Here is a 27,188-nt window from a genome sequence, read left to right as displayed (position 1 = left end):
CCCGGGCCCGCCTCCAGGGCCAGCCCCCTGCTCCCGGCCCCGCCCCTAGGGCCAGCCCCCTGCTCCCGGCCCCGCCTCCTGGGCCAGCCCCCTGTTCCCGGCCCCGCCCCCAGGGCAGCAGGGACTGCGACCACCCAGTAGAGGTACCAGGGCCAGTCCCCAGCTCCCGCTCCCGCCCACGGGACCAGCCCCCTGTTCCCAGCCCCGCCCCCAGGGCAGCAGGGACTCCAGGGTGGTGCCCCCGGGCTGGGCCTTGTGGTCTGAGGAGAGTGCCCTGAGCTGGGCTCAGTTTGGTCCCCAGACGTTCTGGACACGTCATCCCTGCTTCGGGCCCTTGCCCCTCACCTGCACGGGGCTGTGTCAGCTCCGTGGTTGCCCAGGTGTGCGCCCAGCACCACCTTGGGTGCGGATGACCCGGCCCCTCCCAGGCCCTCTGGACCCCAGACTCTGGGGCGGGGCAGCCCCTGGGTGACTGTGATGTAAGAGCTTAGGACCTGGGCTTCAGTGGTCCCCAGGACCCTCTGGCTCTGACTTTCCAAAAGTATAAGCACTTTTAACTGCCTCCTGGGGAGTCCTGCAAAGTGCCCAGCAGTGGTCCAAGAGAGACAGGGCCGTCCACTCTCCCAGGAAAATTCTGGAGAAGGCACAGAGCCAGGCCAGGTGGCGCCCTGCGTGGGTGAGCCGGGGGACACGTGACAGACAGGGTCTGTCTACAGCCCCGTCGTTTGGAGAAGCCCCCTGGAGGGGTGAAGTCCTTAAGGGTGCAGTGAGGTTGCAGACGCTGGGAGAGCAAGTCAGGGACTGACGGTGCAGTCGAGCTCGGCGCTGGGGATGACCCGCCCAGGCGGGGCGGGGACCCCGTGGGGCAGGGGGTGTGGGAGGGCTCCGGCCCGGCTGAGAGCTGAGGCCCAGCTTGGCGTTGAAGGCCCTGCTCCTCTGTCTCTGCAGGCTGCTGGCCCGGCTGCGCTACGGGCTCCCCGCCCGCCCCGCCCTCCAGCCCTGCTCGCCGCCGCTCCGCCCCGCGCCGCGGCTCCCTGCCTGCTGAGCGACCCTGGCAGGGTTGGGGTGAAGACCTCGCCTGGCGGGTGGGCGCCTGCGGGTCTCGGGCCCCCTGTGCCTGTTGCCTGCGGGCGTCACGCCCCCCCCCCCCGCCCTGCATTAAAGCCAGTGTCCCGATCCCCCGCGGCTCTGGCTGTGAGTACCCAGGGGAGGGGAGGCGCGGAGGCCGTGCGGGCTTCGGGCAGACACACACAGAGGCACGCTAAGGGCATTTCACACAGCGCAGCCTCACCCCGAGGGCTCAGCTCAGTGCAGCCTGACTTCCGGCCGTCAGTACGGAACTCAGGAGCTTCGCACTTCAGCCCCCGGCCCTGCCGCTCCGCAGGGCCGTTCCGCAGGCCCCTGTACAGGGGCCCTGGTGTCCCTGACCCTCGGGCTGAGCCCCTGGCCCAGCCAAGGGGACGCCCGGTAGTTGCAGGCCCGGCCACCAGGGGGGGGCCCCTTACACTGCCCTGGACTCTGTCCCATCCCCGGTCAGCGTGCCATCTGCCAGCGGAATCCCCGCCGAATTTCCCTTCACACTTCTGACAGGCAGTGTGCCCCGGGACTGATTATTCCTAAGGTGGGGCAGTCAGGGGTCTGTCCTCTAGGTGAGGTCCTTGCTCCATCCCTCAGGCAACTGGACCAAGTCCAGTGCGGGCTGGAAGTCTGCTGGGATGGAGCAGGGGTCTGGAGGCACACGGGGGATAGTGGCCCACGGAGCGGGGACCAGCGTCTGGGCTCGGAGGGTCTGGCTTTTCCGGGTGGTGTCATGTGAGTCCTGAGCCATATCCTCCAGGGAGTGGCTGCTCCCTGCCCTGGCCCTGGGCTTCTTGGCCGCCCAGCACTGGTCGCAGGAGAGGCTGGGTTGAGTGCAAAGCCCTCCGCCTGCCTGTGAGTCCCTGCTCTGCCCTCTGCTCCCAGTGTGTTACCTGCCATAAATGCCCGAAGCTGGGAGCAAAGTGCAGCGCCTGGGGCCCTGGGGCAGGGCCTGGCTCCTGTCTGCCTGCCAGCGCCCGAGGGACAGCAGCCTGGAGGAGCTGGGGAGACTCCTGCTTCTGTCCTGGCTGCAAAGAGCTGGGTGAGCAGAGAGGCACAGCTCCTATAACACGGAAACCCTTAGGCACAGACACGCCCAGACACACACACACACCCACACACTCCTAGCTGCAGAGCCTGGCAGGCAGGGCTGGTTCACGCCACAGAGCCTGGCTTGCGCTTCGCACCCAGGCAGTCCCAGCGCCTCTTCCCTGCCCCAGGGCCCCTGCAGACGGCCTGGGTCCAAGGCGTGACCCCCGCCTCTGCCCTTGGAGGCCCCGGGGTTGCAGAGGCAGCTGTCAGTTTGCTGGCTGACTGTCGAGCTGGGTCCCGGGCACTGGGCCCCACCCTGCCTTACAAACCGAGGCCTGACTCAGAGCAAACGCCCAGTGCAGAGAGCCCACGGGACGGGGCCAGACCTCTGTTACCTACTGCGTCCCCCGTGGGCTGGATGGGGTGGGCCGGGCTGTGGCCACAGCAGGGACTGGGCAGGAGGCATGATCTCTGGAGAGACGCCCACCCAGTCCCCGCTCACTTTGCAGGGACCCGGGCTGGCCACAGGCAGAGCAGAGCTGGGGTCAGACCAGCGGCCGCAGCACTCACTCTGTGCCAGGCTCCTCTCTCCACACCTGATTACTCCTCAGACATTCACACCCCCTGAGAAAAGCACCACCACCACCACCCCCATTCTCCAGAGGGGAACATGGAGGCAGAGAAGTCACGGCTCCTGAGCGAGGGGCCAGGACTGAACCATCTAGTCTGTAAGGGCCCAGACTGTTAGTCATGACTAACAACACGCTTTGTCAGCATCACTCATTACATTCTCACGGAAACCTAAGGCTCAGATCCTGTTACTTCAGATCCATTTACACACGAGCAGACAGAGGCTTGGAGAGCTGAAGTCATTCACCACAAGTTTTGGGGTTTGACAGCTGCAGGCTGGGGACAGGGATCTGGGGGTCACCCTTTTCTGGGATCAGGCTCAACAGAGCCCAACCTGTAACTTTCCAGAAGGGACGTGGCTGGGGACCAAGGGCAATACACACACACCTTGGAGTTTGCCTGTCTCCACAGAGGGGAAAACATTCAAATGAGATACAGATGCCCCCGATGGGCTAAGGGTTTCCCCCTACCAGCGGGGACATAGACCTGCAGTGGTGCCTCCGGGTGGGGTGTAGGGGGTGCAGATCTGCTCCTCCTGAGGACCCCTGGGTGGAATGCCTCCCACATGTGCTCCCGCCAACCCCGAGCTCTGTATCCTCGTGGCAGGAGGCTGAGCCCACTCTCCGCCTAGAGGCCCCCTCACAGCGGGCTGGCTCCGGCCCGGGGCCACGGGGACTGAAGGGCCCGCCACGGAGGAAGCCCGTTAAACATTAGCCCCAGTGGCCCCCCACGAAGGGAGGCAGGCTTCCCGCAGGGTTCCGGGCTGGCCAGCATCGTTCCAGGTGGGTGACCAGGCTGCTGTCCCAGCCAGGGACAGGCCGCTGGGACTGTGGGGGCGGCAGCCTCCTCTCCTGACCCCCAGAGCAGCCTGTGGTTACAGGGGAGGGACGGCCTTGCATCCGGGACACTTCCTGGTGGATCCGCGGGTCCCAGAGAACATGAGCCCCTCGGTGTCTGGAGGCAGAGACGGAGTGGCTCTTTGAAGGCCCTAACGGGGCTGAGACCCAGGGCCGGACTCTCTGCAGGCGGCAAGGGCAGGGCCCGGGGGCCTGGGCAGGTGATCCCTCTGGCTCCGCACCACTGGGCTCCACGGTCACACGGGCAGGGTGAGCCCGCCCTTGGCTCTGGGCTCAGCAGAGAAGTCTGGTCTCAGCTGGGCGCCAGGACAGCCATTCCCACGCCGGAGCCACATGGAGGAGTGTGTGTGTGTGCGTGTGTGTGTCCATCGGAAGGGGTGGGCCTGGTGTGTGTGCCCCTGTGCACGGGGCTGTGAGGGCGCTGGCTTGCCTGCCTGGGTGTGATGGATGGCACGCGCCCCTCCTGTTAGAACGGCCCAGATGGCGACGCTGATCAGATCTCTGCCCCAACTGCTACTGCTCCGCGGCTTGCTGGGAAACCTGGCCTTGAAGTTTCTGTAAAGGTAGTGTGTTCAGTGGAAAGGGTTCTCCTCTGTTCAGACATGCATCAGTCAGTCAGTTCAGTCGCTCAGTCATGTCCGACTCTTTGCAACCCCATGAACTACAGCACGCCAGGCCTCCCTGTCCATCACCAACTCCCGAGTCCACCCAAACTCGTGTCCATCCAATCGGTGATGCCATCCAACCATCTCATCCTCTGTTGTCCCCTTCTCCTCCTGCCTTCAATCTTTCCCAACATCAGGGTCTTTTCTAATGCGTCAACTCTTCGCATCAAGTGGCCAAAACATTGGAGTTTCAGCTTCAGCATTAGTCCTTCCAATGAACACCCAGGACTGATCTCCTTTAGGATGGACTGGTTGGATCTCCTTGCAGTCCAAGGGACTGTCAAGAGTCTTCTCCAACACTACAGTTCAAAAACATCAATTCTTCAGCATTCAGCTTTCTTTATAGTCCAACTCTCACACCCATACATGACCACTGGAAAAACCATAGCTTTGACTAGACGGACCTTTACTGAGAAAGTAATGCAAGTCTTAATTTCATTATTTTAGTATCAAATATGTTTTACTTATGGGGTGGGAGTACAGGAGGTGGTAATGTCTTTTAATTTCTTACTTCAAAAAACAATATGGTACCATTTGTATATTCATATTTTAAAAAAGTATTAATTTGGGAAAATCCAAAGTCAGGGAACCACTGCCCTGGATTCTTTAGGGTGTGGGTCTTACCTCTCATGTGGGAACCGACACGTCAGGCTGACTCACAATCCTCCTGGCCTGGGGCCCACCAGTCTCCACTCTGGCTCCTGGGGAAAAAGAAGCTTCCTTATGTCCTATGTAGACAGGAGTTGGAGGCTGGGAATTCCAGAGCCTGACATCTTCCTTGGGAGGGGAAGAGAAAGGGGCTCCCCCTCCCACTGGCTGTGGAGTCTTGAAAACTCCTGTCCTGGAGCAGGGGTTCCTGGGCTGGTAAGCCCTGTCTTCTTGGATTCTTCCAGGGGAAGTGGCCACTGCAGCCTCACAATCACTAACGTTCCCTGAACCAACCTCTAATTTTATGAACTAGGGGGTTGCAATTCAATATCTTGTAATAATGTTTAGCAGAAAATAATCTGAAAATAAGAGAATGACTGGTTATACAAGTGTATCTGTGTAACTGAATCATTTCGCTGCATATCAGAAACTAACACGACACTCCGATTAAGAAGCACTAGGTGATCGCAAGTGCTGTTGGAGCCCCCGTGTGTCCCTTTCCGACCATGGCCCTTTCTCTCCCCAAAGGCAGAGCATCCTCGGTTTGTGTGTCATTCCCCTGGTGCTTCCTGTTTCTGGTTCCCGAAACAATACATTGTATTTGTTTGTCAGTCTGACATAAACGCATGCTTTCTGCTTTGAAGTTCATCAGAGGGAGAAGGCAATGGCGCCCCACTCCAGTACTCCTGCCTGGAGAATCCCAGGGACGGAGGAGGCTGGTGGGCTGCCGTCTATGGAGTCGCACAGAGTCGGACACGACTGAAGCCACTTAGCTGCAGCAGCAGAGGCAGGGATTGTAGTAAAAGAAGAAAATGACAAAATACCAACATTTATTCACCCATTTTCCTGTGAACAGACCTCTGGGTGGTCTCCAGAATTTTGCGGCTGTAACCAGTGCTGCTCAGAGAGTCCTGTTGGCGCCTGTGGTCACAATGCCGGGCCAGCAGCCCTCGCTGGGTTGTACCACGGATGCTCTTGCAGCAACTTACCATCAGGGCGACCCCGATCCTGGAGAAGATGGGTCCTGGGTGCTGAGAGACCCGACCCAGCCCCCGTCTATGGCCTTGGGGGTGTCTGGTCTCCTTCCCAAAGCAAGCTAGTGCCATTGTCCAAGCCTAGACATGGGCAAAGGAGGCACCCCCCCCTCCTCAGGACGCTCGGGTGTCAGGGCACCGCACGGCATGGATGCGCGGAACACCGCCCCTGCCTCGTGAGTGTCCCCTCTCCCGCTGCCTGTACGTGCCCCAGGGGCTGTGTGCTGAGCCCATGCTGGGCACCTCCCTGCTGTCTCACGGCCTCCCTGTCCAGTGGGTTGGCCAGGGGCACTGCTGACCTCACGGGCTGTGGGCGGCCCCACGTTGCGCCCTCTCAGGCCCTGGGTCTCAAGATGCTGAGCCTCAGGCCCCGGGGACACCTGCCCTTCTCACCCCTGCTGCAGTGAGGGGCGCCCGGCCTTGCCCCCCACCTACGGCCAGCCCCGTGACCACTCGGCCTTCTGGAGCTCTGCCGATGCTGCTGCCCCTCCTCTGGGCTGCCGGTGCTCAAGCCCCTTCTTTCTTTTATAGACATAAAAGTAACCCCTCCGCGGTGGCCTCCCCTCCCCAGCCTGACCTCTCGACCCTCAAAGTCTCAGGGGTTTTCCCGCTCAGATGCCGTTCACCTCATTTCAGGCCTTTCCTGTTCTGCGGGGTCACAGCCAAGCCCCCCTCGAGGCACGGGAGCGCCTCTCCCTGCTTCACCGCCTCCCGCTCACACGCGTGCGTCTTCACTTGCACCCTGTCTTGTAGCCGGTCTGTTGCCACCTTCTCTAACGAGTGAATTTGTTTCACTCAGCCTTCAAGCCCAAGCTGGATGTCCCTGCCCTTCAAGGTGCCCAGTCCCTCCGTTAGAATGAGTCTCTCCTGATGACACAATTTTAATTTTCATCACAGCTTGTCTTCTAAAAACAATTATTTCCACTGGAGAATAATTGCTTTACAATACCATGTTGGTTTCTGCTATACATCAACATGAATCAGCCATAGGTGTGCGTGTCCCCTCTGCCTCAACCTGTCGTGAACACAGGGTGCTGTATGCACCACGGAGGAGTGCGTGTGAGCAGGTGAGCTTGTGCACATCTGTGTGAATGCAAGTTTAGGAGCACACGTGTGTGTGCCTCTCCACTGCCCGAGTGGGGGTGTCTTGGAGTCAGGAACCAAGTCCCCAGCATCTTTGAGTCACTGAAAGCCACCACCGTTTGCTGATTGCAGCAGGAACTGTGTTCTCCCACAAAGATGTGGGCAACCCCTAAGCCCTACCAGCTGTGAGTGCCAGCCTCTGCAGATACGATCAGGGTGGGCCCTGGGCAGGGACTGGTGTCCTGATAGAAGGGGGACTTTGGACACGGGCGCAGAGAGGCCGGCACGGCTCCCCGGGCTTCTGAAGGCAGATGAGTCACGCAGCCGCAGGCCCGGAGCCACCAGAACCACTGGTAGCAGGAGGATGCAAGACGGATCCTGCCCCAGGGTCTCTGGGGGAGCGTGGTTCTCTGAGGGAAGCCCCCGGAACTGTGAGGAAATAGACCCCTGAGCTCTGCAGCCACCGAGCCGGCGACACGTGTTTCTGCAGCGCTGGCACTGTGCGTGGGTAGCGAGTGCCCAGGACGCAGAAAGGGCCCGCCCTCAGCGGGCTGCAGGGGCTCTGACACGCACAAAGCTCACTTCCCCACGTCTCCGGAGGGTCTGCGCACCAGCCTTTCCTGTCCATAGCGCCAGTGTTGGAGTTTGGACTTTTAGAGACACTCCCAACTGCTGGCTTTACCGAGTGGCCCTGGAAGGGCTGGGCTTCCAATGACAAGGGATACTTTTCTTTCTCAGGTGACAAACCAAGGGAAGGACATTTTCTGGGTCCCTGAGGACAGCAGGTGCCCCGGAAGGGGTGGCCCCGAGTCCCAGCATGCAGGGGCCGGGTTGTTGCCACCCCGTCTTCCCCTCTTCTTCTCCCCCTGGAGGAGCCAGTGGCCCGGCCTGCCTTGGCCTCTGCATGGCCTTGGGTAGCTCTCACGGCTCACCCCAGGTTCACCCGCATTCAGCGGCAGACTCATTTGACCCCCACAACCTGGAAGGAAGCTGAGTAAAGTGTCATCTCTACTACCCAGAAGAGGAAACAGGTGACTGGCCCCAGGTCACATGGCCCATCCATGCCAGTGCCCAAAGCCTGGCCTCCAGCTCTCATTCCTTGAAAGTCGTTCAGCTCCTTTAGCCAAGAAGGAGGACTCCCTGGAGGAGGGGGTGTTTGGGGAGGGGGCTGCCTTGTGTGCCCAGGCCTTTTGCTCAGCAGCAGGCTAGCCCTTCACTGGGGATCTCAGAGCTGGGAGGCCCTGTAGAGACCACTAGCTCCGGACCAGCGCCCCAAGGCGGCCAGGCTGGCCAGCGAGACCCAGCAGGCCATGTCGTTTCCGGCCCTCCTGCACCTGTCTTCTCCGACTGGTGTCGGGGGTTGCACCTCCTTCCTCTGGCAGCGGCAACAATTCTGATGCGCAGGGAAGACAGGATTCCTCTGCTAGGCACTGACCCTCCCTGGTCCCCTGAGGTCCTGCTGGATGGGAGGCGCGCGCAGCGGACGTGCACCTAAAGAGGGCCAGGTGGTTCTTCACTCGCTCTTCACCGCGCTACTCCCCTGCTCGCTGTTCCCCTGGGGGGCAGCCGGCCGGGTTCAACCCCCTGCCCCGCCAGCCCGAAGCCTTGGCTTCTCCCGAGCCCTGAGCGCTGCGTGTGCAGAAGGGATCCCGGCTCTTCTTTCTGGAGAGGCGGGCTTTGCACGGGGCGTGCCCGCAGTTTTCCGCGCCCTGCGCGCTCCTGGGGAGAGCTCTTTCTCCGGACCCAAGATGCGCGCCTGCCCGCCCGCTTCCCAGCTGGGTTTAGCGTGGTCGAGCCGGTCGGCGGGCGGAGAGCGGGCTTGACCCGGGGCACCCCACTCCCGGTTGGGCACCCGCCGGAGGGGGCGGCCCGGCGGGCTGGTTCGACAGGTTCCGAGCAGGAAGTCTCGGTCCCCACCCTGGGCGGCCGCCCCGCCCCGCGCGGCCTGGGCGCCTGTCCGCCCGTCCATCCGTCCGTCTGTCCCTCGGTGTGGCGACCGGTCTAGGGCGCAGGATCGGGAGGCCGGGGTGGGGACCGGGGAGGCTCCGTCCGCGACGCCCCCAGCTGCAGGCCAATCCGAGGCGGCAGGCGGTGCGGCTGCGCGGCGGCGCGGGCGCGGCCCGGGATAAGAGGCCAGGTGAGCCTACCTGCGCCGCGGGCGGGGCGCGGGGCGGCGCGGAGTGGACGGGACGCGCGGCGGTCTGGCGGCATGTCGGTCAGCAGGAAGAGCTGGGCCGCTCTGTCCAGGTGAGCCGGGGTCCTGACTGCTCCGGGGGCCACAGAGTCGGGGCCACGCCGCCTAGCCCCCAGGGTTCCGGCCCTCCTTCCTCCTTGGGGACGCAGGCCCGAGCAGGCTGCCTGCGGAGGGCTGTCCAGCCCGGAGAGGCCGCTCTGGGGGCTGGGGAGGCGTGCAGGAGGTAAACGGCCAAGTCTCAGCTTCTGAGCCGCCCCTGACTGCCTGTCTTTCTCTGGAGAGTCTGAGAGGCCCCTCCCGGGAGGAGGCGGCCACACTGCCTCGCAGGGTCAGTGAGTAGGCCGAGTGGGCAGGTGCCCTCCCAGGGATGAGGCTCAGGCTCTGGGCACAGCGTTTCGGGGTGCTGTCGGGGCTGGGAAACCTCACCCTTGGCGCTCTCCCTTTCTGCGCTTCAGCCTTCACTCACGAGCGGGGCTTTCAAAGGGTCTGGGGACTGGGTGTCTCGTCCTTGTCTGCTGGACATCTAGTCAGGGTCAGAAAAGCCTGGGGGGTGGGTGTCCAGGAGGCAGCACCCTCATGTGATTGGTGACCCTTGAACTCCTCTTGGGGTCCCCCAAGAGCATCTCCTGACCCCCCCACGCCATCCCTAGAAGACTGAGGCCCATATAGTGGATGGGCAGGAGCTGGGTCCCTACTCCTTGACCCAAAGGCTCTTGCTTGGGTGGTGAGGCCAGGCTGCCTCTGCAGGTGTGGGCAGCCCCTCCCATCAGGACCTTGACCCTCCCCTCCCTCCACCCGCCAAGGGCCCCAAGCTCCAGGGACCCCCCATGGCAGCACCACCCCCCCCCCAGGGCTAGGGTCCCGCTGGACTCTCTGTCCTCACTGCTCTGTAGCAGAGGCCTGTGGGGTCTGGAGAGGGGAGGATACACTCTAAGAAAGGAGGCGCTTGGTGCTCTGGACGGGGGCCCAGCGTCTCAGAGGCCAGTCACACCCAGGGAGGGTCTGTGCAGAGGGTGGGGCTGGCAGTCAAGGTCTTGGACTCTGCGTGTGGGTCTGATGCGGGAGTGTCTGTGTTTCCAGGCAGGGCCTGTCTGTGTTCGTGTGTGTGTATGCACATGCACGTGTGGGCCTTGTGTAGTGTGGAGAAGTCTGGGTGGGTGGGAGGTTCTGACATTGCCGTTTGGGCCTTGGGCGTTTGCGTCCGCTCAGATGTCCACTGAGGATGATGGTGCGGGGTCTGTTCTTTGCTGGCTCTCGCTCAGAGGCCCCAGGCTCCTGTGGCTGCAGGGGTGGGCTCGAGTGCCCTGGGGAAGCAGCCCTGCCTCCCCAGTGCCCTGGGCAGCAGCAGCTTGCCCAGGAGGCAGCTGGAGCTGGGACCCTCCGCCCCACTCCCGAGAACAAGCCCCAGCTGGCAGAGGGAAGGGCTGTGAGTCACCGTCAACCGAGCTCCCAAGGCGAGGGTGGGGGGCGCTGAGGAGGGGGCGAGGAGCGTGGCTCCAGGCAGGGCCCAGGTGGGCAGCGGAGGGACAGCGGGCCCCCCATCCTTGGTGCCAGGTCGAAATACAGACACCCAGCCCTGTATGGGCACCTGGCGCTCTGCCCTCTCCTCCCCATGAGGCGGGGCAGGCCTGTCTGCGGGGGGTGAGGGTGGGTCAGCTGCCCAGGACAGAGCGGCAGGGGATTAATCATTTCCCCGCCCGGCCTCCCGCAGCCCTGCCACCTCCCAAGCCGTCTGGTTCTCCCTGGCACCTCTCCCTAGACCGTCAGGGCTGGAGGGGGTCTTACTGACCACCGACAGTGGCCCCTTGCCTGGGGAGTCCGGCTCCCCTCGGGCAGCACACTAGCCCCGGGTCACAGGGCCTGGTGTCAAGCCTGCACCAGCTCTTCCCCTCTCAAGGTCTGCACGTCCTGCCCTTTGAGCCTGGGCCTCCTTGGAATGCCCTGGGGCAGCCCTGTGTCCTCCCCTGCTAACCCTCCCCAGGCAGCTGAGCCCTGACCTGTCACACAGCAAATTTCTGTGTGCAATTCCCTTAGGAAGGAAGGGTTCTGCTGGTCAACCTGCCTGCAGGGACACCCCTGCCCTCAGCTGCTGACCATGGGCAGGGCAGACTCAGGAAGAAGGGTGTGGGGGAGGGAGCTGAACTGGCTCTCTCCTGGACAGCGGGCAGGGAGTTTCCTGAACCACAGAAGGGAACAGGAGATCCCTCCCTCTAAGGATGGAGCATGGGGGCTGGCAGGCCTGGGTTGGGGGAGGTGCAGGGGCAGCTGCTGGGGCTTTAGCTGGAGGCCGTGGCTGGGACCCCCGGGTGTCAGCGTGCACTGACCCTGGTGCTCTAGACAAGCTGTTGGCTGCTGGGTCTCCCCAGACCTGCTTCCCCAGGCTGCACCGGAGCTCAAGCGGGGCTGGGGAGTCCCACACCTTCCGGCCCCTCCCAGGCACCCCACTCCCTCTGACTGCTTAGCTCCTGGGCTCCTGAGAAGGTGGAGACTCCCTGGGCACCCTTCCTGGCACTGGGCCTGTGGTTAACAGGCTGCCCTGGCTGGGAGCCTCGGCTCCGTCTTTTACTGGCCACCCTGCCGTGGGTACCTTGCTAGTCCAGTGCAGAATGGAGGTGCCCCCCCCGCCCCCGCATTCCTCAAGGTTGTGGGGGCCTCTTGTCAGTGGCACTTGTGAGCACCCAGTGCTGTCTAGGCACATGTCAGAGCCCTCACTGCTTCCTTTGTTTATTGGTTTACTGGTCACTGCACTCACCAAACACGTGTGCTTCTGAGCGCTGAGCACTGCTCTGGGCCCTTTGTTGTTCAGTCCCTCAGTCACGTTTCTGCGACCCTATGACCGTGGCAGGCCAGGCCTCCCTGTCCTTCACCAACTCCCGGAGCTCACTCAGACTCATGTCCATTGAGTCAGTGATACCATCCAACCATCTCATCCTCTGTCGTTCCCTTTTCCTCTCGCCTTCAGTCTTTCCCAGCATCAGGATATTTTTCAGTAAGTTGGCTCTTCCCATCAGGTGGCCAAAGTATTGGAACTTCAGCTTCAACATTGGTCCTTCCAATGAATATTCAGGGTTGATTCCCTTCAGGATGGACTGGTTTGATTTCCTTGCTGTCCAAGAGACACTCAAGAGTTTTCTCCAGCACCATAATTCAAAGGCATCAATTTTTTGGTGCTCAGCCTTCTTTATGGTGCAACTCTCACATCCATACATGACTACTGGAAAAATCGTGACTTTGACTATATGGACCTTTGTTGGCAAAGTGATGTCTTTGTTTTTCAATGCACTATCTAGGTTTGTTATAGCTTTCCTTCTAAGGAGCAAGCATCTTTTATTATCATGGCTGCAGTCACTGTCCACAGTGATTTTGGAGCCCAAGAAAATAAAAGCTGTTGCTCCTTCCACCTTTTCGCCATCTACTTGCCATGAAGTGATGGGACTGGATGCTGTGATCTTCGTTTTCTGAATGTTGAGTTTTAAGCCAGCTTTTTCACTCTCCTCTTTCATTCTCATCAAGAGGCTCTTCAGTTCCTCTTCACTTTCTGCCATAAGGATGGTATCATCTGCATATCTGAGGTTGTTGATATTTCTCCCGGCAATCTTGATTCCAGCTTGGGATTCATCCAGCTGCATTTTGCATGATGTACTCTGCATATAAGTTATAGACATAAGTTATTAGAGTCTGCATATAAGTTATAAGGGTGATAATATACGGCCTTATTGTACTCCTTTCCCAGCTTTGAACCAGTCCATTGTTCCATGTCCGGTTCTAACTGTTGCTTCCTGACCTGCATCCAGATTTCTCAGGAGGCACGTAACGTGGTCTGGTATTCCCATCTCTTAAGAATTTTCCACATTTTGTTGTGATCCACACTGTCAAAGGCTTTAGCGTAGTCAGTGTAGCAGAAGTAGATGTTTTTCTGGAATTCCCTTTCTTTCTCTATGATCCAGCAGATGTTGGTAATCTGATCTCTGGTTCCTCTGCCTTTCCTAAACCCAGTTTTACAATCTGGAAGTTCACAGTTCACATCCAGTTGAAGCCTAACTTAAAGGATTTTGAGCCTAACCTTAGCAGCATGTGAAATGAATGCAGTTGGCCAGAAGTTTGAACATTCTTTGGCACTGCCCTTGGCCTTTGGGTACCGTATATTCATTCCTGGGGCTTTACCTGGCCCCCTGGGAGCCTGACCTCCACCCCTCCTGTCCTTCTCTCTCTTTCCTTCTCTTAAGAGGTGTAGCTCTTTGTTTGGTGGAGATAACGTTTATCTTGGGCTGGGGGGTGTGGTTGGGGGGGTGGCCACATCACTGAGGTGAGCAGTGGGGTCTTGGTGTACAGCTGGGGGTCACTTCAGGTCACCTGGGCTGACACCCTCTGGGCAAGGAGCTGCCTGGGGTGAGTCACTTCCCTGAGACTAGGCTCCGACAGATCACACGCTGTCTGACCCAGGTTCCACCAACAAAGCAGCAGCTCCCCTGAGGGCTGAGCGGCCTGTGCGGGAACAGGCTTGCTCAGGCCCAAGGAATCCTGGGTGTTCCATCCCTACCTGGCCACAGGTGTGCTGGGGAGTCCTGTCTCTGTGGGCCAGTCTCCCTGTGGGGGGGTGGTCTCTCATCTCTGCAGCGCATGGCTGACCCAAAACTGTGGACTCGAGGGAGGGTCAACAGGGGGAGGGCTGACTGTGTGGACCCAGGGGAAGCCATGTGCAGGGGACCTTTCTGACCTGGACGAGGCATTGGGGCCTGGGTGGAGGGGCCGTGGGTTCCCGTGGAGTGAGTGATGGCAGAGGCCTGGGGTGGTTCGGTTTCCACCCCGTGATCAGGCCGTTGAGCCTGGGCTGGAGCCCTTCCCACCCACTCGGGGGGAGTCAAGCCCTGACAGGCAGGGGCGCTGAGGTCTGTACTGCCAGCGTGCCTGATGGCCAGGTGTGGGCAGGTGCCAGTGCGGGGCCTAGGGTTTGCTGCCCCTCTGTGCTCCCGTGTGTCAGGCAGAGGTCTGGGGACCTGTGAGGAGGGGCGCCCTGCCCCCTCCTGGCCCCACGCTTGGTGGCATGCATGCTCTGGGTTCCGTGGTGAGTGCCCCCCTGCCCCATGGCCTTTTCTCTCCCCACGGGACAAGCTACCCACACTTTGTTTGCAAATCTCTGATACCGCTTCTTGTTAACCCTTCTCAGATGCTGGGTGTCACCAGCTCCTCCTGCTGGAGCCCCCTGGTTGTCTCTTGTCCAGTCGGGCTCTTTTTAAGGATCTGGGAGCGTCTTTGCCCAGCACTGCCCCGGTGGGCCCCTTCCTGTGGTCCCAGCACATCCCCTTCCTGCGGCCCACCAGACTGGCTCCTCCCTCCTCCATCGAGTGAGTGTCTCCTCACCCTTCACGTCCTCCCGCCCCCGCCACCACTGCTGCAGACATCTCACTGAAGCCCTCCCTCCCTGATGGCCCCCAGCCTTCTAAAAGCACCGCCAGGAGCTGCTCAAGGCCATTTTCCTTCATTTATCTCGTTTCCTCGCTGGCCTCCCATCCCCATCCAGCAGCAAACCCATTGGACTCTGCCTTCAAATTGTGTCCCGAATCCATCACTTAAGTCTCCTAGTGGCTCCCCACACAGGGAGTGAACCCGCGTCTCCCTCGGTGCCCAATACCCGCCCTGGCACCCCTTCTGCTTAGTCCAGCGCCCCCCACCACTGCCACACACCCCAGCCAGGCCTGGGCTCGCGCTCTGCCAGCACGCCCAGCTCCTCGGGGCTCTGTCCCCTCTGGCGCTGCCACCCCTTGTCCTTGGTCCCTCCTGTCCTTTTGTTCACGAGCGGGGGAGCCCTAGAACCCGCTTGTGTGTGGATCCTGCTCAAAAAACGTGAGTTTACTAAACACCAGGTCAGTGAACATGACGCTGGGCCTGAACGAAGAGGTCAGGGTGGTGGCGTGGCTCCTGCCCCTTTTAGGGAGGAGGACTGGGGAGGTGCAGGGAAGTGACCCCCCCCTTAGGTGGGGGGATCAAGCAGGCTGTCTGACCTGGCCCTGCAGAAGTCTCCCCAGGGGCCGGGGGCTCTTTCCTTTAGGAAGCTTCTTAGATAGCTTTTATGTCATTCAGTTGATAAAATCTGTGGGTTTCCCCCTGGAAACGTGCCTGCTCCTCCCGTGATACTTCTTCCGTGGTTGCATGTGAGGCTCTGTAGAGGCAGGCGAGGCCGCGGTAGGAACAGGGCAGCGGAGAGGCTGGGGAACAGGTTTGGGCGCTGACCAGGCGGGGGCCTTACCACCCTGCAGGGATGCTGGGAGGCGAGAGGGTGGCCTTCCCTGGACTCTTCTGATCGGGGCCCAGACAGTGCTGGACGGTACCCCCGGACCACACGGCCCGGAGCTTCTCCTGCGGCCCCTCGGGAAGCTCCGCCTCCTTTCCCCGCGGGCCCCGCCTCCCTCCTCGCGGGCCCCGCCTCCCCCCCCGGGGGGCCGCCCCCCCCCCCCCCCCGCTTCCCTCCCCGGGGGTCCTGTCCCCCAGGCCGTCCTGTCCCCCCACTGAAGTCCAGCCCTTTGCCTCCTGGGGCAGAGCGGGGCTCACTTCCCTTTCTCCGTGTTTGGCGGGTGGGTCTGTGACCCCACAGTTCCCAGTGACAGGCTGGCCCAGCTCAGTTCCTCAGAGATTCTTTGTTCTTTGGCTAGAATTGGGGTGGGGAGCTGGGGGAAGGTAGGTGCTTGGGCAGGTGGGTGAAGATGACTGGTGGGAGGCTGGGGCAGGGCGCTGTAGGGACACGGGGCTGGAGGCGGGATGGTGGAAGGCAGGGTCCGGGGTATGTCTGTGAGGGGGACTAGCTCAGAGAGTGACTGTGAGTGACTGTGGCTGGGAGAGTGACCAGGGGCCAAAGGCAGGCTGTGCCCCTCGCTCCTGCCCACGGGAGGGCTGGGAAGGCTGGTTTTCGGAGGTGAAGGAGGCTGACGGAGCGCCTAGGTGGTGAAGGAAGTGATGCTGGGTTCCCACTTGGGGATGGCTGGTTCATCTGGGCTCTCTGTCTGGGGGGCTGGGACATCCCGGGGGAGCTGGGGAGCTGGGACGTTTCTCAGTAGCTGTTCGTCTAAGAGCCTCAGATCAAAGCCGGGCTCTGCCAGGTTCACCTGCCTCCCTCGGGCCGAGCAGCGACCACCCGGCCACGTCCCTGGGCGCCCAGGCAGGGGGGACCCCCGTTCCAGTGGGGGTGCGGGGGCGCCCAGGCAGGGCGGACCCCCGTTCCAGTGGGGGTGCAGGGTGAAGTCCGGCCCGCTGGCCGCTCCCCACAGTGTTGGCTGGAGGGATGCTCTGGGCATCACGCTAGGGCTGCACTGACCCCCTGTCCCCCACAGCCTGACCCGGCAGTGGACCCTGGAGGACGAGGAGGAACAGGAGCGAGAGCGCCGGCGGCGACACCGGAACCTGAGCTTTGCCGCGGACGACGAGGACCCGCCGGCCCAGGCCGAGGACCCGCCAGCCCCCGAGAGGTGTGGGTGGGAGGCGGGACCCCAGTGAGGATGGACCAGCTGCCCCTGCCTGGGGAGCGGGCTGGCCTTCTGCGGGCCCCACCCTGGTTGGGACGGCGGTCAGGAGCAGTGTGGGTGAGCTGGGCGGCTCTTGCTGGGCATTTTATAAGCACAGCTCATCCTTCCACGCTCCTGAGAGGGTGCTAACCCTCCTCATGGGTGGGCAGCAGTCAGAGAGTGTGCAGCTCGAGCACCGGGGGCAGGTCCTGGGGGTCGTCGGGCCCTGGGCCGACCATGCCCCTTCAGCCCAGACCCCTCCCTCTAGCGGACCCCCAAGGTCTCTGACGGGAAGGAGGCGCTGCCGGTCTGACCACCAGCCCCGAGGCTGAGCGCCATGACACGCCTGTCCGCGGGGATGGGGCCCACTCGGGGGACATGTCTCCTCTCGCCTCCAAACAAGCCCAGTTTGCAGATCTGGCAGCGGGCTCAGCCAGCAAGTGAACTCACCCGAGCCACGGGCAGGCGGGTGGAGGCACAGGAGGGGCCCCTCTGCTGCAGCCTCATGTGGTGTTCCTGGCTCCTGGAGAGGGGGCTGCGGGGTGTGCGGCCTGCGCTGCACCCATGTGGCTGCGGAGGCGCAGAGGCCTGGGCGCCACTCCTGGCTCCCCGCCCTGCGCCGTGTGGCTCGGGCCAGCTCCCTGCCCGTCTTTGCTCCTCATCTGTGAGCGGCCGGTCCTGACACAGGAGCGGTGTTTGTTGGACACGGAGCGGTTGCACCTTACAGACGTTGCCTATGTGCTTGTTCAGATGAAACCTCAGAAGCCCGATGAATAAAGCAGATGAAAGCGACCCTGATTTAAGGGACAGTTGCTCAAGGGGTTGGGAGGGCACCAGGCACCCTGAGGTGTCCCCTTGGGTCGGGTGCTCACGGGGTCTTTCCAGCCTCTGACTGTCTCCCGCCATCTCCCTTCTGACTCAGACTGCTGAGCGTGGAGGAAGCAGAGGGGCCCCAACCACCAGCCCCAGACCCCAGAGATGAGGAGGATGTCCGGGCCGTCCTGAGGACGCGGCAGGAACGGAGGCAGAGGCGCCGGGAGGCCCTCGTCTCGGAGCCGCGGGAGGCCCCCGTCTCGGAGCCGCTGGAGGCCAGGCAGCCACCCCTGGCGCCCGAGGAGCGGGTGCAGTCGCTGTCTGGCCGGAGACTGAGCCCACAGCGCGGCTCCACGGATGAGGGGGGCCTGGCAGGCAGGGCGCCTGCAGGCTCTGAGAAGCAGTCTGCTGCAGGGAAGACACTTCAGCCGGACGTGAGCCTGGATCCTGAGACCCCCAGCCCCAGTAAATGCTCCGTGTCCCAGAAGATTGCTGTGCTGGAGGAGAGAGCCTTCTCAGGAAAGAGGGTGGTTCCAGACAAAGCCAGTGTCTCAGAGAAGAGACTGGTGTCTGAGAAAGCCACTGTCTTCGAGAAGACCCTGGCCCCCGAGACGCAGCTGGCCCCAGGCAGGGCCATGGCCCCAGCGCGGCCCCAGGCCCGGGAGCACCCAGCCTCAGTGGAGCGCCCGCCCAGCCCCGGGGGACAGCAGGGTGCTGGGGGCGCTGGGCCTGAGAAGGAGCCCGAGTCCTCAGCAGGGCCTCTGCCCCGGGCTGGCGGCCTCCCGCCTGTCACTCTGCAGGTGCGCGATGCCCCCTGCCTCCCTGTCCTCCCGCATCTCCGGCGGCCTCTCTGTTTCCTGTCCTCCTCCCTCCAGGCCAGCCCCAGCTCTGTCTCCTCTCCCCGCCTGCTCCGCCACCTGCAGGACGGGACTGAGCTGCGGTCTCACCTGGCACCCTCATCCCAGACCTAGACTCCAGGGAAGCCTCAGATGCTTCCAGAAGCCCCCTGCCCCTGGAAGCCCTGTCCGCTGGCCTGGCCCTGGGCCTGTGGCCGCACCCCCACAGCCAAGGCAGTGGGCGGGAGCAGAGGACTGGCCTACTGCCACTGCCCTGCAGCTGCTGGGCGAGCCGGGCCCGTGGGGCTCTGGGCTGCCTGTCCTCCGGCGTGACTCGCCCCCTGCTCTGTCCAGGTGAGGATCCCCAGCACGGAGGCGGAGGCGGAGGCCCCCTCACCGACACGGGCCTCGCCCACCTTCAGCAGCGCCCTGCGGCGCTCCAGCCCCCGCACCATCTCCTTCAGGGTAAGCCTGGCTGCCATGGGCCCCTCCGTGCAGGGCTTGGGGCAGTGGGGAGGCAGGCAGGAGGCACCCCGAGAAGATCTGGGGGCGTCAAGGCGGGTCTGTTGACCTGGCTTGATGGGAGGGGCCATGCCCCAGGTCCAAGGCGGGCCTTCCATGGGGGTGTGGCTGGGGTCTGTGCAGAGGGGGATTGGGCGGGGAGACCCCAGGGTGGGCTGCGTTCTGAGAGCTGAGTCCTCTCTTGTGGAGGCTGTGGCTGCCATGGACCCCGCTCACTGGCACCTTCCTTTTCTTTCCAGATGAGCCCCCGGAGAGACAGCTCAGAGGTGGCCTTAACCCGCAGGTCAGGGCCTAGGGGCCCTGGGGCTCGTCTGCTGCGGGGCTGAGGCCCGAGGTGCAGCAAGGGGAGGGTCCGGCTGCCTGGAGGGGCCGTCCTGAGCCACTGGGTGCCCGGGGCGGGGAGTGGGTGCACCAGGGTCGTTTGAGTCAAGCACTGGGGATTCATGCATGCAGGCTGCACCATCTGCCCCGAGACTCTCTGAGGCCAGCGGTTCTGGGCAGGGCCGGGGGGCATGGGGCACACGGTGGATGAGGGGGTCGCTGCCCTCGCATCAGAGTGAGACGTGCAGGAACCATGGGGCATGGAGGTTCTGAGGGTTCCGGAGCCCCTTGCAGTTGGGGGAGCTCAGCCTGCGAGAGTGGGGTGAGGGCACAGGGTGGCGGGGGTCAGGGGGCGTGAGGTGGGGAGAGCTCTGCAGGCAGCTCTGGACGGAGGGTCGGCGAAAGGAGGGGCTTGGAGCGGAGTCCACATGGAGGTCAGCTGGCCAGCGCAGCAGCATGGGGTGCAGGGTGGGGGCATCAGGGTCAGGAGCCTTTCACGCTGCCTGTGCCTGAGGGCAGGATGGGGTTGATCTGGGATGGGGGGCCTGGGGGCTGGGGGGGTGGAAGGTGGAGAGATGGAGAGAGGGGAGCAGCTTCTGAGGCGGGACTGACTCCACGGGGCAGGTTCAGCAGCTGTTGCTGGCCTGGGGTGTCCTGTCGAATGGACCGTGTCTCGGGAGGACAAGGAGCGCCCACAGTCTGTATACGGAGGCCGCATTCTCTTTGCCAGAGTGAGGGGCACAGGGGCAGGCCTGGTGTCCCGTGGGCAGGCAGGACCTCACCTACTTTGTCTGGCCCTGTCTTCCTGCCCTGCAGTGCCAGCGTGAGGCTCCCGGCTAGCTCAGTCAAATTAGGCCCGAAGCTGGAGCGATACCACTCAGCCATACAGGTGAGCGGGCCGGGCCCTGGCGTGTGCTGGGCGTGCCCGGGCCCTCACACCCCAGGGTCAGCGGCCTGCGCTCTCTGCTCCCAGAGATCAGAGTCTGTCAAGTGTGCAAGCCCGTCCCGCACTGAGTTCCTCGTGGCTCCTGTGGATGTTGCCAGCAAGCGCCACCTCTTCGAGAAAGAGCTGGTGGGCCAGAGCCGAGAGGGCCCAGCCTCCAGCCGCAAGGTGAGTGGCTCTGGCCCCCCAGGTGTCTGCAGGCCACTGAGCCTGGGGTCTGCAGAGCTGGAGCCTGAGGACTGCGGGACAGCTCCGTGCTTTCCTGGCCATGTCTGTTGCTGAGCCCCCAGCCCAGCTGTGCACACAGCTCCAGGGGAGGGTCCCATGGCCTGGCGGTGTGGATGTGGTGAGGGGGACCCTCTGGAGATGGCCAGCCCGGCCGCAAGGTATGAGCTCTCTTCTCAGGAGAACTTGCAGCTCTCAGGGGTGGTGACGTCACGGCTCAACCTGTGGATCAGCAGGACCCAGGAGTCAGCACAGCAGGGCCCGCAGGTACCATGCATGCCCCTCTGCCCCCGGTCTCCCTGCAGGCCTCTCGTAGCGGGATGACCCGTCGAGGGAGGGACAGCCCCGAGCGCGGTGGAGATGCTCGGCACGCGGGACGGCTGTGGGGAAGCCTGCCAGTCAGAGGGCGGAAGGAGGAAGGCACGGGCCAGGGGGGCTCTGTGGCAGCCTGAGCCTGGTCTCTGTCCTGATGCCCAGAACCAGGAGACGCAGAGAGAGTCGGCAGCTGGCAGGAGGCCCCAGTGGAGGAAGAAGCCAGAGCCCCCGCTGGGTGCCGAGGTGTGTGGGGGCCCAGGGGGTGGGGTGGCTGTCCCTGGAGAACTCGGGCCGGTAGGCGCCCACTCCTCCACCGCAGGCCTGGGCTCTGCCTGGGAGTGTCCCTGCCCCGCTCCGGGAACCCCCTTGTCCTGACTGCTCTCGGTCCTGCAGGTGTGAGAAGCCAGCCTCAGGCCAGCAGCCTCGCCGGCCGCCTCTCCCGCCCGCTTTCTGCCTTGGACCCGGGAGGACGCTGGCCGGCATCTTCCCCGCACCCCTGTGGGTGCAGGCGTGCCCCGCGCCTTGTCTGGCTGTGGGCACTGTGCGTCTGCACAGCCTCGCCACCCTGTCCACGTGGACTCCCGCTCTTCCTCCTCCTCTGGGGCCGTCGGGTTGCACCGGTGTCTCCGTGCACCCCTCCCAGGCTGGCCCCCACCGTCCTTGCACTGCTTGCCAGGCTGGAGGAGCCGCGCTGACCCCTCCCAGGCCCTGCCTTGCTCCCCTTCACGCCCCACCTGCTGCCCTGGCCAAGCCGTCCTGTGCACCCTCCCCACTCTCAGGAAAGAGCTGATAAACTCATTCACTCTCAGGTGTGACCAATGAACCCTAAAACATCATTCTTTCTGGAAGCTTTGCTTCCAGTGGAGACTAAATGGCGTGGGCGGATGTTTGGCTGTGGGGGCCCGAGGTGGGCAGGCAGTCGTGTGCCAGCAGCCTCTGTGGCCACAGCCCAGCACACCTGCCCCCAAACCCGGTTCTCCGCTCCCCTGCCCTCCTGGGCTAGGGTGGACGCTGAGCTGCGTGTAGAACAAGCAGCCAGAGCCAGCCTGGTGCCGTCAGCCCTGCGCGCTGTGTGTGGCTGAGAGTGTGTGTGTGGGGCGTACGTGTGTGTGCACAAGTCTGTGTGGCTGAGGGTGTGTGTGTGTGGGGCGTACGTGTGTGTGCACAAGTGTGTGTGGGGCGTACGTGTGTGTGCACAAGTGTGTGTGGCTGAGGGGGTGTGTGTGGCTGAGGGGGTGTGTGTGGCTGAGGGGGTGTGTGGGGCATACGTGTGTGTGCACAAGTGTGTGTGTGGCTGAGGGGGTGTGTGTGGGGTGTACGTGTGTGTGTGGGATGTACGTGTGTGTGTGCACAAGTCTGTGTGGCTGAGGGTGTGTGTGTGGGGGGTGTACGTGTGTGTGTGGGGTGTACGTGTGTGTGTGCACAAGTCTGTGTGTGGCCCACACCTTTCCCCAACACTAGACTTACGTTAGACCCCTGCTTTTAGGTGCCTGCTTGGGTTTCTCTGGAGTCAGTGACACCCCACACCCCCTTTGCCCCAGCCTCCCTGTGGGCCTGGTCCTGAGGGTGGCTCCCGTCCTGCATCCTGGGGCCAGGGACGGAAGGGCCTTGGGGCCCCGCCTGTGAGCCCAGACTGGCCCACCTCCAGCAGGGGGTCTTGCATGGCCAGCCCCGTGCCCGCCCAGGGCTGGGGGCAGTGGGACCCGGAGGCCCTGACCAGCCACCCCCACCCACCACCACACATGCAACCCCAGAGTTCCCGGACGGAGCCAGGAGGGCTGGGCTGGGCACCCCCAGAGAGGCAGGCCCCACTCTACGCTGTCCCACCAGGAACTCGGTCAGCAAGCGGCCGAGAGGTGCTGACCGCTCACGTGCTGCACTCGGGAAGGTCCAGGTGGGCGGCTTTGCCCAGCGCAGCAGAGCCCTCCCTCCAGCATGGGGGTCCAAGAGGGGCCTGAGGGGTCTTGGCCCACCTGGCCCTAGGGTCTGGGCGTCTGGCACTGCTGTCCCTGGGAGGAGCGCTCGGTGCCCATCGGGGCTGCCTGGGCAGGGTGTGGAGGGCAGCACCCCACCACCCACCCCCTTGCACTCACTCTTCGACACACGAAGGCCCTGCACTCACCCTTGTGTGGGAGACGCATGCCCAGGGCGACCGCAGGGTGGCGTGTGAGGACAGCATGCAGCCTGGGCGCCCGCCTGACAGGCTGTGGGGGGGACGCCCCGCTCCCGGTGGGGGCAGCATAGGCTCTCCCGGGGCCTCCTGCGGTCTTCAGGGCTGCAGGCACCGTCTCTGCATTCTCGTGCCTCCTCTGCTGTAAGCTCGGGGAGGTGACTTCACCTCGTGTGCAAGGGCAGGGCGTCCGGGGCAGTCCAGCTGTGGTGGCTGCAATGATGGCCGCCCGCGTGCCGAGTCAGCCCATCCTGCCCGAGGACGGTCCCTGGAGGCCGCACACATTCGGACCACAGATGCCTGGGACCTGCCGGGCTTTTCCTGTGGGGCCTCGGATGCCAGAGCCCTCTCCCAGGCATCCACGCAGGCAAACTCTGTCCCATTTGAAGGACTTTTGAGCTTACAAGGCACCCACTGAAGTAGCTCGAGTTAAGGGAAGCTGTAGGAAAGCGGTTCTTAAATTGCAGGAGATTTCGGGCCAGGACACAAAGCCCGGCTGGGCCCCCGGGGGCCAGACCAGGAGAGCGGGTGGCGGCCTGGCTGCTCACTGTCCCCCGGTGCCGGCTGCTGGCTTCTGGCTTCAGCCGGTCCCACCCTGGATCTACTGGTGCGGGAAGGGCCACTGAGCCTGGAGGAGACGACTCAGGCCACTGGGCTCAGAGGACCCTAGGGACCGTGGAAGGACAGCCTCAGCTGAGATGGGGCCAAGTCGATAGCAGAGCGGCTGAGGAGCGCGTGACGGACAGGGCCTGGGGCTCCCCAGGCAGCGAAGTTGGGGGCGGGGGCGGGACGTGGGTCAGGAGAGGGGGGAAGCGGGGAGAGGCTGTCCTTGCCCACGGAGAGGAGTGTGCATCACCCACAGGCGGCCCTTGGCAGGGCTGGGGCTCAGGACCCAGGAGTCGGGCAGGACGGGGCCCCTGAGAATTCAAGAGAGCAGGCCTCCCCCAGGTCCGCTTCCTCTTCTTGGTCGTGTCCTGAGCCCTTCCATGACCCAGGTGCTGTGCTGGAGGCCGCTGGCACAGGCGTGCAAGCAAATGCGAGGCCCCCGGGTGCTGGCAGCGTGGACACTATAATCTAGTGGGTTTAGCAGATCGTAATTTTAAAGCCATCGTGGCGTGAACTTCAACCATCTTCCCTGCCCCTTCACCCAACCAGCTGCCTCTTTGAAGAGAACCCGCTCTCTTGGCTGGAAGTTCGACCTTGAATCTGACCCCCTGCTGTGGGTCTACTTCCTGCCTAGTGGAGAGGGCTTGCCACGTGGCTTGGGGGCTAAGCAGACCCCTCTGTGGGTGTGCTCACCGAGGCCGCCAGAGCCTGCCTCCCTCCCAAGGGTGTTCACCCGCTAGAGGAGCCAGTAGCCTGGAAGCACCCTTGTCCACACATCACCGCAGCTGAGCTTCTGCCCCCGCCCTGCCCCCAGCCTGCCTTCCCGACTGCTGGCACCCGCTTTATCGGGGTTCTCAGGACAGACAGCTGGCTTGTGTTATGTGCCTGCCCCCTTCTGTCCCCTGCCTGTCTGTCCTGGTTTTAAATAGCTTATCTGAGCAGCTGGACGACCACATGGGCTTATATGGCCTGGGGTACATGTTCCCTTAGCCCAGTCCCCGGCACCTGCCAAAATAGCAGCCAACACCCCCCCTCCCCCTGCCCCCGCCACCCCCGGCATGACTCCTGCGCACATTCCTCCCACCACCGGGCCGCGGGCCTGCTTAAAGCCGGTCCAGCCCCTGCCCTCGCCCAGACCCCGCGAGGCGGAGCAGACACCACAAGACCCGTTGGCAGCTCCTGTTCTGGGTAAGACTGGGGCAGGCTCTAAGAGCAGAGGGGTGCCCTGTAGTCTGGGCCCTCTGTCCCAAGTCGCAGTGTCCACTCTGACTGGGTGTCGGAGCTGCGAGAGGCCCCCTTCCCTCGGGATCTTTAGAGGGCGGGGTCTCGGAGATGAATCCCTGAGCCTAGTTTAACCAACTCTCAGCCTGAGGCTGGAGACTGAATCACAGACCTCCCACTGAAGGCCTGGGGCGGGTGGAAGGTCTTGGGTGAACAGCTGTCCCTCCATGGGTCTGTTTCCTCGATTGTAGGATGGAGAGATAATTGCCAGGCCTCTAAATGAAATGATGCTCTGACCCCCGGGGACCCCCTCCCCCGGCGCCTTCTCCCTCCCCCATCCTGGGCAGGTCCTCCCCCTTCCTCGGGGAGCAGAGCCGGGCCGTGGGTGCCCACACCAGTCAGAACAGTCCTCGCGGCCACATCCTCCTCCCTGGGGTTCAGAAGTTGTCAGAACTGATGAGAAAGGCCGCCTGCCAGAGGCTGCCAGGGGACCAGGGACCCCAGAGGCCCTTCCAGGCAGACGCAGGGCTGGGCCCCACCCCGGACAGGGCGTGGGCTGAGGGGCGTGGAGAGACCTACTTCCTGTGGGGGGGGGGGCGGCTCCCTGGGTCAGGGTGTTAACCTTGAGTCCAGTGCCCCCACCCAGGGTCCCTGCTCCCCACGCCCCTGGGGAGAGCACCTGCTGGAGCTCTGCAGGGAGAGCCGCCCCCTCCTGAGGGAACATGAGGGCGGGCGCCTGGAGACGGGCATTCGAGGCTCATTCTTGTTCTGGTGCAGCTGGGAGGCCTGACCTCCCGAATTCCTCCTCTGACCTGGGTCTTTGGGCAGGAGAGGAATCTGGGAGGATCGTGTTGCCCTGGTCCAGCTCTGCGGGTGGGCCAACAGCTGCGGTCGAGTACAGCTGCCTGCCGGGCACAGGGCTGAGGGTGGGGCCTCCGGGCTTCTGTTTCATGGAGAGGTTAACAGAGGCACAGAGAGGTTAAGTGATTCAGCTAAGGTCACACAGCAAAGCTGGGTGTTAAATCTGGGTCTTTGACAGCACGGCCAGTGTTTCTGCTTTATTCCCCAGGGAAGGTGACCCTGGCCTTTTGGCTGTGACGGCGACCTGCTGGAAAGGGCGGGTGGGGGCTTGGTGTGGGCCTTCCAGCCCCTCTCCCAACTGGAGGTCCCCCTGGCCCCCGGCCTTCCTGCCACCAGCGCCTGGACGCGATTTCAGATGCCTCCTCTGGGCTGGAAGCCCTCCCCCACCTCGACCTGCCTCTTGAGCGGCTCTATTTTTAGGAGCTGTGCTCGTAGGAGCAGGGGGACGGGCCGCAGAGGAGAGCGTGAGAGCCGCACCCCAGGCTGGCCAACCCCCACCCTGGAAGCCTCCCTGCAAGCCTCCCTGCACCCCAGGGTGACAGACTCCTCCCGGGCTCAGGTCCCTGGCCTGACTGCTCCCCTGGGGCTCTAGGCAGTGCTGATCTGCCAGTCCTCACCCACCCTGGGCTGGGGGCTGGCCCTGTGCCGCTCTTCCCCAGGCTCCATTTGGAGACTCTCTGGGATGAGTACCCCCACCCAGGGGAGCCAGCTTCAGTCCAAAGCGCCTTGTTGCCAGCCCCGCCCTGCCTGCCCCACTGTAGGTCCGTTTGCCCTGACCCAGCAGGGCTGGATGACTGGGAGCAGGCTCAGAAGAGTCACCAGCCCGAGGCTGCCGCCCGAGGCGGTCTTCCCCGGGGCCTGCGGGCAGGGCTCCTTCAGCACCTCTTAGCCTCAAAGGGGCTGCCTTGTGGCAGACACCATGCCACCTGCCAGAGCTGGGGCTCGTGGCACGTCTGCAGACGGGTGCCTGGGTGGGTCTCAGCCGTGAGGGTGGGGTCTGGGGACAGGTGAGGGGGCATCAGCACCCCGTCCAGGGCGCTGTTACTGTGGCCTGAGTTACAGGTTGGCGGCCACAGTGCTGGGTGCAGCCTCCCTTCACCCCAGCCTTCCTCCCCTTGGAGAAGAGGAAACTGAGGCACAAGGGGCCAGTGGACTTCCCAGGGTCACACACACGGGGTGTGGAGCCCGCATCCCGAGCCAGGCCTGCCTCCCAGGCACCCCTCTGGCCTCTCCCTGTGCTCACAGCGACGGGACAGCAAGACGCTTCCCAGTGTGGGACCCTGGGCTGCCTCCACACGGGCCTTGGGAGGGGGGCTTGGGCCCCGGCTTCTGTTCCCAGTGCAGCGGGGGGGACACCCTGGAGAAGCTCCACGGAGCTGGGCTCTTCCTAGAGACGGCGGCTGTGAGGGATGGACAGACCCCACACCCGCCCAGGGTCCCCAGGGAACCGCCACACAGGCTGGCACGTGGGCATTCCCTCATCTGTGATCCTCCTCAGATTCCCTGCTCAGCTCGCACTCCCCATGTGTGGTGTGTGTCTGGGGTGTGCTGTGTGTGTGTGTGACCGTGTGTGAGGGGGAGCCCCCCAGCCGTTTACCTGTGGGTCTGTGGAGCCACCAGCAGAGTGGCCCTGGGCAGC

The 27,188-nt window shown here is 63.3% G+C and overlaps 3 protein-coding genes across 6 annotated transcripts in view; all 3 read left to right on the top strand.

The window, feature by feature from the left end:
• Nucleotides 1–1,178, top strand: part of TNNI1 (troponin I1, slow skeletal type) — a 10,558-nt gene extending 9,380 nt beyond the window's left edge. Inside the window, exon 9 of one of the 2 annotated variants that reach the window (XM_040263187.1) lies at nucleotides 717–1,178. The gene's annotated coding sequence lies outside the window, so the exon portion shown is untranslated. The remainder of the gene's footprint in view (nucleotides 1–716) is intronic. The other variant, XM_040263186.1, reaches the window with a different exon arrangement.
• A 7,660-nt stretch (nucleotides 1,179–8,838) lies between these two features.
• Nucleotides 8,839–21,539, top strand: LAD1 (ladinin 1). Of its 2 annotated transcripts, none has more exons than XM_040263182.1 (10): nucleotides 8,839–9,273; nucleotides 16,546–16,680; nucleotides 17,639–18,329; nucleotides 18,720–18,830; nucleotides 19,127–19,170; nucleotides 20,025–20,097; nucleotides 20,182–20,319; nucleotides 20,557–20,643; nucleotides 20,854–20,985; nucleotides 21,085–21,539. In XM_040263182.1, the coding sequence occupies exons 1-10, from the start codon at nucleotides 9,236–9,238 to the stop codon at nucleotides 21,088–21,090; spliced, it is 1,455 nt and encodes a 484-aa protein (XP_040119116.1). In that variant the 5' UTR covers nucleotides 8,839–9,235; the 3' UTR covers nucleotides 21,091–21,539. The 2 variants fall into 2 exon arrangements, with proteins under 2 accessions (XP_040119116.1, XP_040119117.1); XM_040263183.1 differs by having other exon boundaries at nucleotides 8,845–9,273; nucleotides 20,854–20,934.
• The window catches only part of TNNT2 (troponin T2, cardiac type), a 26,436-nt gene continuing 10,506 nt past the window's right edge, over nucleotides 11,259–27,188 (top strand). The window contains exons 1-2 of one of the 2 annotated variants that reach the window (XM_040263185.1): nucleotides 11,259–11,263; nucleotides 16,137–16,144. Coding sequence is in view for 1 of the 2 variants with exons in the window: in XM_040263184.1 (XP_040119118.1) it covers nucleotides 15,977–15,991; nucleotides 16,137–16,144 (23 nt within the window). In the remaining variant the exon portion in view is untranslated. Of the gene's footprint in view, nucleotides 11,264–15,961; nucleotides 15,992–16,136; nucleotides 16,145–27,188 lie in introns of those variants that run through there. The other variant, XM_040263184.1, reaches the window with a different exon arrangement.

The sequence above is a fragment of the Oryx dammah genome, unplaced genomic scaffold, assembly GCF_014754425.2.
Source record: "Oryx dammah isolate SB20612 unplaced genomic scaffold, SCBI_Odam_1.1 HiC_scaffold_21, whole genome shotgun sequence".
NCBI classification, from domain to species: Eukaryota; Metazoa; Chordata; class Mammalia; order Artiodactyla; family Bovidae; genus Oryx; species Oryx dammah.
This window is presented reverse-complemented; position numbering and strand designations above follow the sequence as displayed.

Excerpts from the sequence above, each read along its gene's own strand:
- LAD1 (XM_040263182.1), top strand. The coding sequence starts at position 9,236 with ATGTCGGTCAGCAGGAAGAGCTGGGCCGCTCTGTCCAG. Across the intron at positions 16,681-17,638 it reads GACCCGCCAGCCCCCGAGAG|ACTGCTGAGCGTGGAGGAAG; the intron begins GTGTGGGTGGGA and ends CTTCTGACTCAG. Across the intron at positions 20,320-20,556 it reads GCCCAGCCTCCAGCCGCAAG|GAGAACTTGCAGCTCTCAGG; the intron begins GTGAGTGGCTCT and ends CTCTCTTCTCAG.